The 11953-nt window shown below is 40.9% G+C and overlaps 1 protein-coding gene across 1 annotated transcript; it reads left to right on the top strand.

The window, feature by feature from the left end:
- Positions 1-1358: 1358 nt before the first annotated feature.
- On the top strand, positions 1359-5478 carry LOC104076156 (chromosome unknown open reading frame, human C11orf58). The gene is made up of 3 exons (XM_009576920.1): positions 1359-1415; positions 3173-3299; positions 4451-5478. The coding sequence occupies exons 2-3, from the start codon at positions 3207-3209 to the stop codon at positions 4658-4660; spliced, it is 303 nt and encodes a 100-aa protein (XP_009575215.1). The 5' UTR covers positions 1359-1415; positions 3173-3206; the 3' UTR covers positions 4661-5478.
- Positions 5479-11953: the final 6475 nt, after the last annotated feature.

Here is an 11953-nt window from a genome sequence, read left to right as displayed (position 1 = left end):
GAAGGTGAGGCCGCCCCGCTCCCCCCCTCCGCGGGCACACGGGGACCCGAGCGGGAGGACACCCCCCCCCGCGGCTACGCGGGGGTTTCTATCTGCCGTGCCACGAAGCCCCCCCCGGAGGAGGCTTGCTGCAGGCCGCGGTGCTCCCGGGGAAAAAGGCAGCACTCAAAGACCGTTTCGCTTTGGGACCCTCCTTTAAGGAGGATTTGGGTTTCCCAGCCGCAGCTGTTAGCCAGCAGCGGTGTGACGCAAAACATCGGTCTGAAATTGTCAAGTCTCTGCTCTGCAGCTTCCTCCCCACCCTACACCTTTATACTTTCAGACCAGCTAACAAAATTACTTGTGGACGCTTCTGAGAGAGTCCTTCTCACAAATTAACAAACCTGTGCACTAGGGCTGTAAAACTTTCTCTCATTGGAAAAAAACCTAAAGATTCAAAAAAGTGGTAGCTGATAGACTAAAACAGCAAAACAGTAAACCTAATTAAATAATCCAGCAAATTTTTAAAGAGACAATGCTCTAAACCAGTATTTCTACTATGGTTTTTGCAAAAAATGTGGCAAAACTAGTAAAATATAATCATGCTTTTTCCATGTACAAAATGTTTTAGTATTTCAATTCTACTTCCCTTCAAGAAGAATAATTTCACTTGCTTATTTTACTTGAATACAATATTTTTGTAAGGTAAAATATTTAGCTGTATTTAAGAGGTGAAAGTTAATACTTCCTAGTGGATAGGAATACAATACCCTATTAAAACATCCCACTACCACTAATCTTAACATGCTGCTTGCTATGTAATGCCAGTTCTTGCCTGTAGGGGTACATTTGCTAATGAACAACTACTGGGGCAATATATTAATGAGACCTGTGAAGGTCTTACCTGATACTGTGACCAGTCTGAAAGTGGGATCATCGTAAGATGCACAGGCTGAACTATTGCATAATGCCAGAGGAAGAGGGTAAATTATCAGACCCTAAGTTCACACTCGTCCAGCATTGTATAGTGTGGTTTTCGTATCAGGTGATCACCATTCTTCCTCATTTAGCCGAGATACTAGCATGGCTTGTATTCATCTTTGGAGTGACAAGAAACAGAATGAAATGGAACCAGCTTTGGGGTGTGGAAAAAGTAAAGAGTATCTAGTTGTTGGGGTTTCTTTTTCAGAAAATTCAACAAAACAAAGATGAAACAAGTTCATCAAGAGGCAGCAGTTGTTAGCTAGTAAAACTTACAGTCTTACAGTTGGTTGTCAAGGTTTGACAGCAAACCTTTTCCATTTGAGATTTCCAGAATGTTGGCAGAGCTGTCAGTGTACCCTAAAGCTCCAAAACAAACTGCCTTTTCTTTTAGAAAGAACATACTGGCCGCCTTGTTATCGGAGACCACAGATCAACCTCTCACTTCAGGACAGGTCAGTTTATCCAACAGCTGATACAAAGTTGGAAATCAAACACTTATTTAGGAACATCCCAGTACTTTGAGCTTCATAGATGTTGTAGGGAGGGATTTCAGGTTTCGTGGCTGAAGTTGAAGACAGGTCAGGCTGTGGAGCTGTAAAAGTTCCTCATTTCTCTTGTTAGATTACTGACAAACAGTTTCTCTGACTGCACTTACTTGCCTTCTGAAGTCCAGGTTCAGCAAAGTACTTGATGGTCAGTTAAACTTGTGTACAGATGCCCTGGAAATCAGGGCCTATAGGTTCTCAGTCTTATTTTGCTATCAAAATAAGAAAGTAAGTTTTATTGCTATTGGTACCTAGCAGTAATATACTTCTTCCTTGCTGCCAGGTGTGGATATCCAAACCTCTACATCACTGTGCACGGAAAAGAACAGGGTTGATTTCTCCCCCCACCTGATTACCTATTGAATAGAAAGATCTCTGCCTCAAAGCAAGGAGGTAGAAGCTGAAAAGATCTGCAAGGTCATCTTGGCAATCAGCGATGTAATATATGACCATGGTGACTTCTTATCAGGCTTGCTCAGGTAGTAAGTCAAAGTACATCGAAACGAAGCTGGGCTTGACTGTCTGAGAGAAGCTTTGACAAAGCTGTATAGAATAGCAACTGTCAAGAGTTCAGAAAATTTCTTTCCTTGATATACTCCACTAGTAATTTTTCAGTTGACGAAAAATGATCTATGGACCAAAACACCAAAAGAAGCCTGAGGATTGCTTCAAGGTCCTGCTGTTAGCTTGCAGAGTGACGGAGAATTACTTCCTTATACCTAAATTTCCTAGAAAGGAGTGATGCTTCCCCTAAGGAGTCATAAAAAATCAGTACTGCTTTGTTATTAGCAAAAAGTTAAGATGCTGTTTTTTCACAAAAAATCAGAACAGCTGTTTTCTTAACACTTTACTTCCTTGTCCAACATACAGCTGTTGTCCTTTTATAATGACATACAGCTCTAACTTCCAAATGAGGAAATGTTAATTTGCAATACAAGCTTTTAATTTTACAGAGATACAAGTTAAAAACTAGAGTGTTGTAGGCCTATTTGGGGAGAATTAGAGATTCCTACCTTTCACAAGGACAGAGGATTCTTAACTACTTTACACCAAATTTTCCCCCAGTAAAAATGATTCTTTATTTACTTATTCAAACAAGTAAGTAAAGGGCATGTAGAAGTAGCTTATGAAAATTAGTTTTTCTGCTGATTCCTGAAGATGGAAAAATGTAGAGCTGTAGTAACCGCTCCTGATAATTCAGGATGCATGAAATAGTTTCAGATACAGCTCTATAAACAAGTGTGGTAGTATTGTCCCGACTTCTGCTGCTGTATATTAATCATGGTTTAGTCATAGTAATCACGTTACGTAGTGAAGGTCAGAAACTTTCTCCTTGCTGTGACACAATGCAGTATTGGCCGAGAGCACAGAGGAGTCATACGGGTTACATTTACCTTGTTTAGTAGAACGTGCACCGCGCATAGTACAACTGTCTGAATGCATCAGGTCTTAGGAACTTACCAACCCATCTTTGTATCAAAGCAATTTTGCTTGCACACTTCATATGATTGCTTATAAATCTGATGGTTTGTATGCACTAGTACACAATCTAACAGTTTAAGATGGCTAAATTTAAACTTTTTCACATATATAGTGATAGACTTCGAAAATGTGACTTCGTGTAATTTGATGTCTTTGTTAATTTGAATGAACCGTAACCAAAGTACACTGGACAATGCAGGGGAAGAAGACAAGAAAATGAATGAAGAACTGGAGTCTCAATACCAACAGAGCATGGACAGCACGATGTCCGGACGAAACCGGCGCCATTGTGGACTTGGTTTCAGTGAGGTAGTAAGTTGTTTATTTGCATAATGATTGGGCTTTCACTTCACTAAGACAAGATGACACGTGGTTTAAAAATCCAATCACCACAACTAGTGGCAAACTTCCACAGTTTGGGTTAAAGGACAGACTTCCTGCAGGCACTTGACCCCTATTTATGTAAACTGTGGTGGCCATTTAGATGCCTGGAAATGATCGATGCTTCTCATTGTTCTGAAAAGTGACATGACATGTTAATGCTCTATAGCAGTCAAGACTGATTAGGACAGAAAATGACAAATATATTAAGTCAGGGTGTTGCCAAGGAATACATAAGAAGGCAGGATAACCATCTGCATTGTTGCTGAGAGCTAATTACTCTTAGCCTCTTGTGTGGTGAGGCACATACCTCTCTATGGTCCTGAAAAGTTGTAGAGGGGTTAGAGAAGGGAAGTTCGCTGTACAGAGTCCTCCAGCGAGCTGACACCTGATTGGTCTTGCACTTGCAAGGAATTCCATAGGAACGAGCAGGAAGAGAAGTGTGACAGAACTCAACAGTATTAGGTTATTAGGAACATGTCTTCATCTGCCAATTGAAAGGTGCAACAATGAATTTTTTGCTGTTAGCACCAATTACTGCATAAAAACATAGCTGATGTTTTCCTCTTTAGGAGCATGAACAAAATTCCATTTTGGGATTGTTCTTATTAGCAGTATCATTGGATTACTTCAGCATTCCTCACGCTGCGGTGTGCTAAACTTGTTTTCCAAGATTAGTCATGAATATGAATTCTTGATGGTCTAGCCATTAGTTTCATTATGTTTCACTCCATGACAAATACTCAAATGTCATTACGTACAGTGTACACCAACTAAACTGATGAGATCTGAAACTTTTCAAACTCTTTTAACAGTGTCTTTAGGATTTCTGCTGTAACTAAGTAAGAATGTGGCTGATGAAACCATGGATGTCACGGTTGGTATGGTTAACCACTTCAGTGGAGGTGCTTTCTGTCTAATAATTTGTGTATTAAAGACCTGTGTTTAGCAATGCAGCCCATTTTAATACTGAAATGAAAGGAGCCATTAAGCAAAACATTCTCATTGGGAAATTTTAAAAGCTGCAATGGAGTTGCCAGGAAATAATGGTTTATCTGTCTCATAATCTGAACATCTAGTTTCAGGAAGGTGAAGAACAAGACGAGGCAGCTGGACATTCCTCTGAAGAGAGTTCAGAGGACTCCGAAAGTGGCTCTGAGTCAGAGCAAGAGCAGTCTGCAGAGGAGCTACAAGCTGCTGAAAAACATGATGAAGCTGAGGTTCCGGAAAACAAAAAAGAAGCAAAAAGCAACTATAAAATGATGTTTGTTAAAGCCAGTGGTTCATAACTGCAGATGTAACAGCTTTGTATTTAAAGTACAGTAAGCCTTATTGTTACAGTGCAAAGTGGAGGACTGCTACAGCACAAATCTTTGTATTATGATTTTAAAAAGGCCCCATTAGTTGACAAAAAGTAGTATTTGCTTTCAGTTGCCATGGATAACATTTTTATGGGCACAGTGATATTACTGGTTTTTGTAAAGTGTATAAAATACTGGATGGAGAAATAAATTCTTTTTGTTCCTGCCCAATCTCTACAATGTTATCTAAACTATCCCTCCCCTTATTCCATGCCAGATAAGGAAAATTCATGTTAGTGGTTTCTTTTGTTAGTACCCCAGTCTTGAATTTTTAACTATTAAGATTACATGTGAATTACTGGATGTTGCATTAGTTGTAAAATACCAATATTGACACTATTCTGTGATGTACTAGAGCTTTAAACAATGATTTTGTCTATAGATGCTAGTGTTGACAGGGCTAAGAGGAGAAATCACTCACTTTTGTGACAGTATTAATCACTGTATCTATCTGAAGTCCTACAGCAGTCGCACGGGAGAAGATGTTTTAGAAACACATAATACAACAGAAAGCTCTAATTGCTTCTTTGGCTTTATAATGCGGGGGATAAGCTGTAGTTCTTTATACCTTTCAGTAGAAAAGAGTGATTTTTGAATTACTGGCTCCTGGTTATAGCACTGAGCTGTTATTAAAAATATCTCCTCCTGAAGAAACCCGTTTACTTTGAAAGAGAAAATATACTTTGATAATGAAAAGGATATACAAATCATTTAGCTTTTTTAAATATAGAATACAGAGTTAAGTACGCGCAAGCCCTTCTTCCTTTTCTCCCCACACACGCATCACTTGGAGGTCTAAGTCAATGATCACAAAAAGGTCGTACCCCTCAAGTAAAGTTGATACGCTTAAAGAGTCAGGAGTTCCAGTAACTCCTTCCAGCAAGAATTAAGCACATCCATTCCTCTGCAAATTATTATATTCAATTAATAAAATACCACAACTTTTTAGACTTTGTTTCCTCTTAGTACATCAGACAGCTCAACTGCCTCTCCTTGCTCGGAGAAGAGAACATCTGACCTGTACCTCTAGTACAGCCTCGTTCTGCCACAAGAATGTTTCAAGAAACACTCCAGACGCTTGTGGAGAATCTTCTGTTTCTGTATACAGTTTATGCCGTGCAGACAACATTTGCAAGCCAGTTGGCTTACATGAAAGCAGCAGTATGTACTATCATTGTATAGGTTCATTGAAGGTAAACATTGCAGCATCAGTTATCGGGGGAGGACTTGGAATAAGTTACATTATGGAAAAAAATAAAAGTAATATGATTGTAAATAAAAACTGAGTGTAGATTTTCATTAATCTGTTTTACTATATTTGCATTTAATACAAAATTTTTCAAAGTCATTCAGTTTTAAGAACAACGTTACAGCAGCCACTAGCGGTCAGTGATTTCTACTTGGTTTCTCTGGATTTATTTTTCCCCAATACTGCAAGCTTCTAATACATAGACAAAAATTAAAGTTGCTTGTACATGGTGAAGAAAAAACCTCACCATGACTTAGAAAGCTGCTCTCTCTCTGGGAAGAGATAGAGGCCTTCGTCGAAAGATCAACTGATTAACTTTCCTACGAGACTGGTATCAGTTTTTTCCTATTTAGACACTCAAGCTACACTTAAACCAGCATTTCACTGTTAAATCCTTTTAGCTGTGGCTGCTGGCTGTTTATTGCCTTGAGTGCAATTACAAAATTAAGGTGTAGGCTGCAAAACGCTGCATATACACCAGCTTCTCGGCCTTCCCTGTCCCAGCACGGACGCTAGCGCTGCTCTCACCACCTTTTCCTCTGCAGCTGCTCGGCATCCACACAGAACTCTGGACTTGCCCATCAGCGCGCATCGAAACAGAGACTGACTTTCGGAAGGCGACAGAATCCATTGCTGTCGACCCACCTCAAACAAAGGGCATGGTAAAACCTCACCAGAGGGCTTTTCTCCGCAGCGCAACCAAGCTGGAAAGACCCAGGAACAGCAGACCCAGCTGGCAGGCCCTGCAAGCGTCTCTGCCGACAGAACAGGCTGCCACAGCGAGCACCATCAGGGGCTGCTGCCACTCAGCTCTGCCCCTAAATTGATGACAGCCGCCTGCCTTATAAAACAGATTTGGTCGTCAGTTCTAAATATAAATGAATAGACCACACAATGATAAAAAATAAACCAAAATTAAACTATTCTAGTAACAGCTCTGACCAGAAAAAAAATAATCAACACAACTTCCATTCCCCAAAAGTATGGCACGTAATATTGTGAACATCTGATGAAGTTTGGTGTAACTCCTTTGTGATGCTGACCCAAGACTAATTGCTGAAAATACGAAGAGTTCTACACAATCACGTTGGTTTCTGTTTAACATTTATACACATATTATTAAGAACCTGCAGATTAATCTATGAAGCAGTCTGTCTAAGAAGCTTCTCCGTGCATACTGCGAAAGGCTGGTTCAGTTCAGCAGTAAATGTTTTAATTCAGGAGTCAGTTTTAGCAACATTTGGTATAATAGCATCAGCAGTAGTGGCATGGATAGTAGCAGAATGGTGTCAGCTCTTGTCAGTACTGGAGACAGAGGACATAGGAAAAATTAAGGTTGATCTTGGCTGATTTGAGTCAGTTCTTTGCTTTTTCAGGTTGGTATGGAAGGAGCTCCCAGAGATGACAGCAGACACTGAATCATCAAGAGAGCAACTGCATTTGTCTTTTCAAACAAGGTTTGGCCACTGGAATTCCTCAACTCAAAGACCAGCTTATTTCCATCTCAAGAGAAAGGCAGAAGTCTGCCCATACTCCTTCATGTCTTAGGAAACAACTGATGAAAGTTAGATCTGTCACAGAACCACCATCACATCTGGTAAAAGTGTTTATCTGTTTCTAAACCACACTGAAAATTTACCTACACAAAGGTCAATGTATGTGCGTTACCAGCATTTGGCTTTGGAAGACCGAAAACACTTGAACAGGTCAAAAGCACCGGTGTGCCTGTTCCCCTTCCATTTGCCCCGGAACAGGGAACCCCTGAAGACAAGTACCATCACAGCCCACTGCCCACAAGGTCCTGCAGTCACAAAAGAGAATCCTTCTGAGCCAGGTAAAAAGGGATCCGTTTCTTTCTCAACATCGTACAGGAGTTCTTCGAGGCCAAGAAAACCAGATCTATAAGTTGCCCTGTAGCTTTACGCAACTGCTTTACAGCTTACTCTCCCTTTCTTCCTGAAGAGGAGGCTGACAACTTGATTCCTGAAAGCACAATTTACAGGCCAGCTTCAAAGCTATAGGTCCTGCTAAGGCTCTGGTTGGGGAATTCACATCAAAGATGTGCACATGTTGTTCTGATGCCAGAGAGGACGATTGGTAGAAATCTCTGTGGATTTGCTACAGTCCCCAGAACAGGGATTAAATTATGCACTGAAGCTGCCTCTGTAAACTGCAGGAGACAAAGAGAATGAGTGGCAGTGCAATATCTCATAATCAAAGCCTGGCACAGTTATTTGCATCAGTCTCTTGGAAGCTGTCAGGGGATTAAGAGAAGGGACATGTGTCAAGGTACCCTCACTGAAGGGACGAGGCAGGAGCTGGCTTTGCTTTTAAGACTGCCACCTCAACTGCACTTCTCCTGAGAAAAATATCTGAGCAGTACAGAGGTGTACAGCATCACGATGGATAGATAAAAGTTTCCTTAGTTTTTGCACAGCATTAAAGAAGCAAAATACTTAGTGATTGAATCTCGTTTGATTTGGTTTTGATGTGCAGGTGCAGAATGAGATCACACCGACTGTTTGTGCTATTATCTGTCCAAATCCAGAACCATTTATGATGTCCATAGCTCTGGCAGATCTAGTTGAGAAAAAAAAAAAGAGAAGAATGAAAAATAATATACGTCAGAAGAGGGTTTTTGTATCATCAGTCAAGCAATACGGGGGCTCATATAAAAAAAACTTCCTTGCTTTCAACTTTTTCACAACTGCCCACCCTGACGTGCAGGGAAATTCTCTCAAACTTATCATAAGTAAGTGTTCTCATCACAAGTATATCAAGCTACATTGAAGACTGCAGAAAGGTTTGACAATCTCAGCTGGCTCCTTTTCACCCTCATATTTATTGCTAAAGCTTTAAAACAAATGCAGGTGAAGCTTTTGACCTTTAATTGGTTGGAGCCATTCTTCTTCCCATTACAGCCACTAAAGTCTAGTAATTGTGATCTGTTTGTAAGGATGCAGTCACAGAACATCTCTTTCCAAAACATAATTGTTTTGTCAAAAAGACAAATTCTTAACATAAGAAATCGATACTGGACACAAAAAAAATAAAGATCAAATTTACTCAGTAGTCAACTGATGGGGCCACTACCCAGATCCTGAATAAAATCTGCGTATAAAATCATTTGCCAAGTCACTTTTAAACTGGATTCAGTGAAGACAACCGAAGAGTCCTCAGGCATACAGGAGGCTTTGATGAAGCCAGGGGACACAGCTGCGCTCAGAGATGTTGCTCTCTCTTCCCTTTGAGCCTCTCATCCAGGTTATGACTTGGAAAGTGAGCAGAGCAGCCAGCTCCGGTACTCATCTCAGCTTTTGCCGATTCTGTGTCTTAGCACCAAATGAAAGCAGAATGGGATCAACGTGCGTGTGTGTGTATGCGTTCACACCCCCCCAACACATACACAGACACACTACAACTGTGTTGGGCAGAAGACAAAATCCTGTTCCACATTGGGAGAAGATGGTGCTCAAAGGCGCAGTACGGAAGAAGCAGAGCAGGGACACAGAAGAACCGTTTAGCATGAATTAAGCAGTCAGAAAAGCCAACAAAACAGACAATACAAGAGACAAATAGAATTAGCAGTGACTTCTCTGATGTCAACTTCCCCCCCCCGAGTGGTACAACTCACTGGAACCAAATGTCGCCAGCTACTTACTTTCATTAGGGTTACATCCTGCATAGGGTTGTAACCAGGGTTTCAAAAAACCTCCAAAAACCTCCCGAGTCTCAAGAGATGAACCGGAAAACAGTGTTGAGGCTTTTCTCAATTCTGGCTCTAGAGACAAAAATCAAGCCAGCCCAAACCCCCTGGCAAAGTAACGGAACGGAGGCCAGAGACCGCAGCAGGCCACACAGCACCCAGCCTTGCACATCACAGCCGCTGAGAGAGAAGCCCTCACTCGGGCCGGGCTCTGAGCCAGGGAGGACCAACATTTTCCACCCCTGGCTCTGGGGCAAGCTGTTTCTACAGGGAAAAGGCTCATACTAGCCATTCCTAACTGCGATTTGGCTTAAAAGAACAGAGCAGAGCAGCTGCCAATAGAAAAGACAATTGTCCTGTTACCACGACACTATTTTAAAGAGATCAGTGATTCTCCTTCACCCAACTGCCACAAACACTCCACTCTTGTTTATCCCGTTCACAAGGTATTTTTCGTACTAGGACACTGGACTTACTTTCTCACTTGCCAGCTATTCCTTCTTCTTACCTCCCCCTCTACAATTTAGGCTCAGTCCCTTCGTTAAAGCATTTTGCTTCTGTCCGAGTCCACATATTCCAGCTCCTTGAATCTTTTTACTACCTCTCACTTCAAACCACTAGGCTGTTCTCCGCTCTCACCTGCAGCCTCTCAGTCTTGTTTGCAGATACAGGTCTGCCATTATTTCCTACAAACGCACTACTCACCTTGTTTTCTTAATCTCTTCCTTCCTTTAGTGCTTTCTTATGCTATAGCTCCTGGTAAAAGGCTTCTTCTAATGGGCAACAAGAAAACAGCATTGTCCTTTACGCCTACATCTTACAACACTATTTCATCAATAACTGCTCCAAAAATGCTGTCTAATTATGTTAGCGTTTTCTTTGGAGGCTGTTTTGCACTCTCTGTGAGGCAACCAGGAGCACTGGCAAGTAAATAACAAGTAAACAGCGCACAGATGCGCACAGATGCAACACTTTCTAGTTTTATTTATTTTTCTAATTAGTGCTCAAAGTTATCCTGCCATCTCCCAGTAATTTCATGGTAGGCTTTATAATTTTACCTTCCTCTTAGGTTTACCTGTAGTTTAACATTCAAAGAATGGTTGTTGCACAGAATACCTCAACAGGCTTGTATTAAAAATGCTCTTTAAAATTCCAAAGCTTTGAACTAAAGAAATATCTCAAGAAGTTTTCATGGAAAGTTCATCTCGGTTGGTTCAATTCAGCTACAGTTAGGTGCACCTTTTCAAATAATGGAAAAAAATGTAAAGGGGTCAGACCCAATCAATACAGTTGTTCAAAGAGAATTTCAGGCACTGTGATGTGTGTATTTTTTGTGCTCTTTCTTTGTACTGCTCCACTATGAAGAAAGGTTGCTTTTGCTAGTAGAGCAATGAAAGTCTTAGCCTTTTGAATACTGCTAAATAACCAACAGGAATGTTTACTAGGTGTGGAAAATATAGCAATTTTTCGTGTTTTTCTTGTGCATGGCTTTGTTCTTTTCCTAACTACGCAATACATAGGCACACACACGCAGCACAAGCAAACACTTTAAAATACCCACAGACAGACAGAAATCAGAGGGGTAACATCAGACCATGCCTTCTGTGTCTTCTGACACTAAGTAAAGCTGGTCTTTCCTTCATATAACATCCAGAAGTTAATTGCTAAGACACAGGGGAAAGATGCGGTTTTACAGAGGGGAACAGACACTGATGTAAAATAAATACGCATGTGTTTGAAGACCTGGAAATCAGATGAGTAAATGATGCAGGTGGAAAAATAAGGGTGTAAACAATACCAGAACATGTCGGGAGTGCTCCGCTTTCTCAGAACACCAACCCCTCTCTCCAAAGGCTATGAGGTACCCGAGACCACCTCACTTGAGCTTAAACAATTTCTTTGAAATACCAGCACACAAGTTTAGTAGTATCTTCCACCAGCTTTTAGTTCCACACATAACTTCCCAGAATAGCATCTCTTAATACAGTTGCTTCCTGAAAAACCTTTCTATCTAGGGTTTTTATCCCACTGTTCCAAAACGGTCTGCATGCCTCTAACTACTGCCACTGTCCAGTCCTTTAAAATAAAAAGTCCTTTTAAAATAAAAATAAAAAGATATAGATGTACAAAGACAAGCAACAGCTCTATAGCTCAACAGGATTTCCTAAGAGCCCAGCAATACCTACCAACTCAATGTAACAGCAGTGAAAAAGAAGGGGGGGGTGTGTTAAGCAAGTTCAAAAAGGTGAAAGCAGTGCTAGTTATG

The sequence above is a fragment of the Fulmarus glacialis genome, unplaced genomic scaffold, assembly GCF_000690835.1.
Source record: "Fulmarus glacialis isolate BGI_N327 unplaced genomic scaffold, ASM69083v1 scaffold2524, whole genome shotgun sequence".
Taxonomy (NCBI): Eukaryota; Metazoa; Chordata; class Aves; order Procellariiformes; family Procellariidae; genus Fulmarus; species Fulmarus glacialis.
The sequence above is the reverse complement of the archived record's forward strand: the minus strand, read 5'-3'. Positions and strand labels throughout refer to the sequence as shown.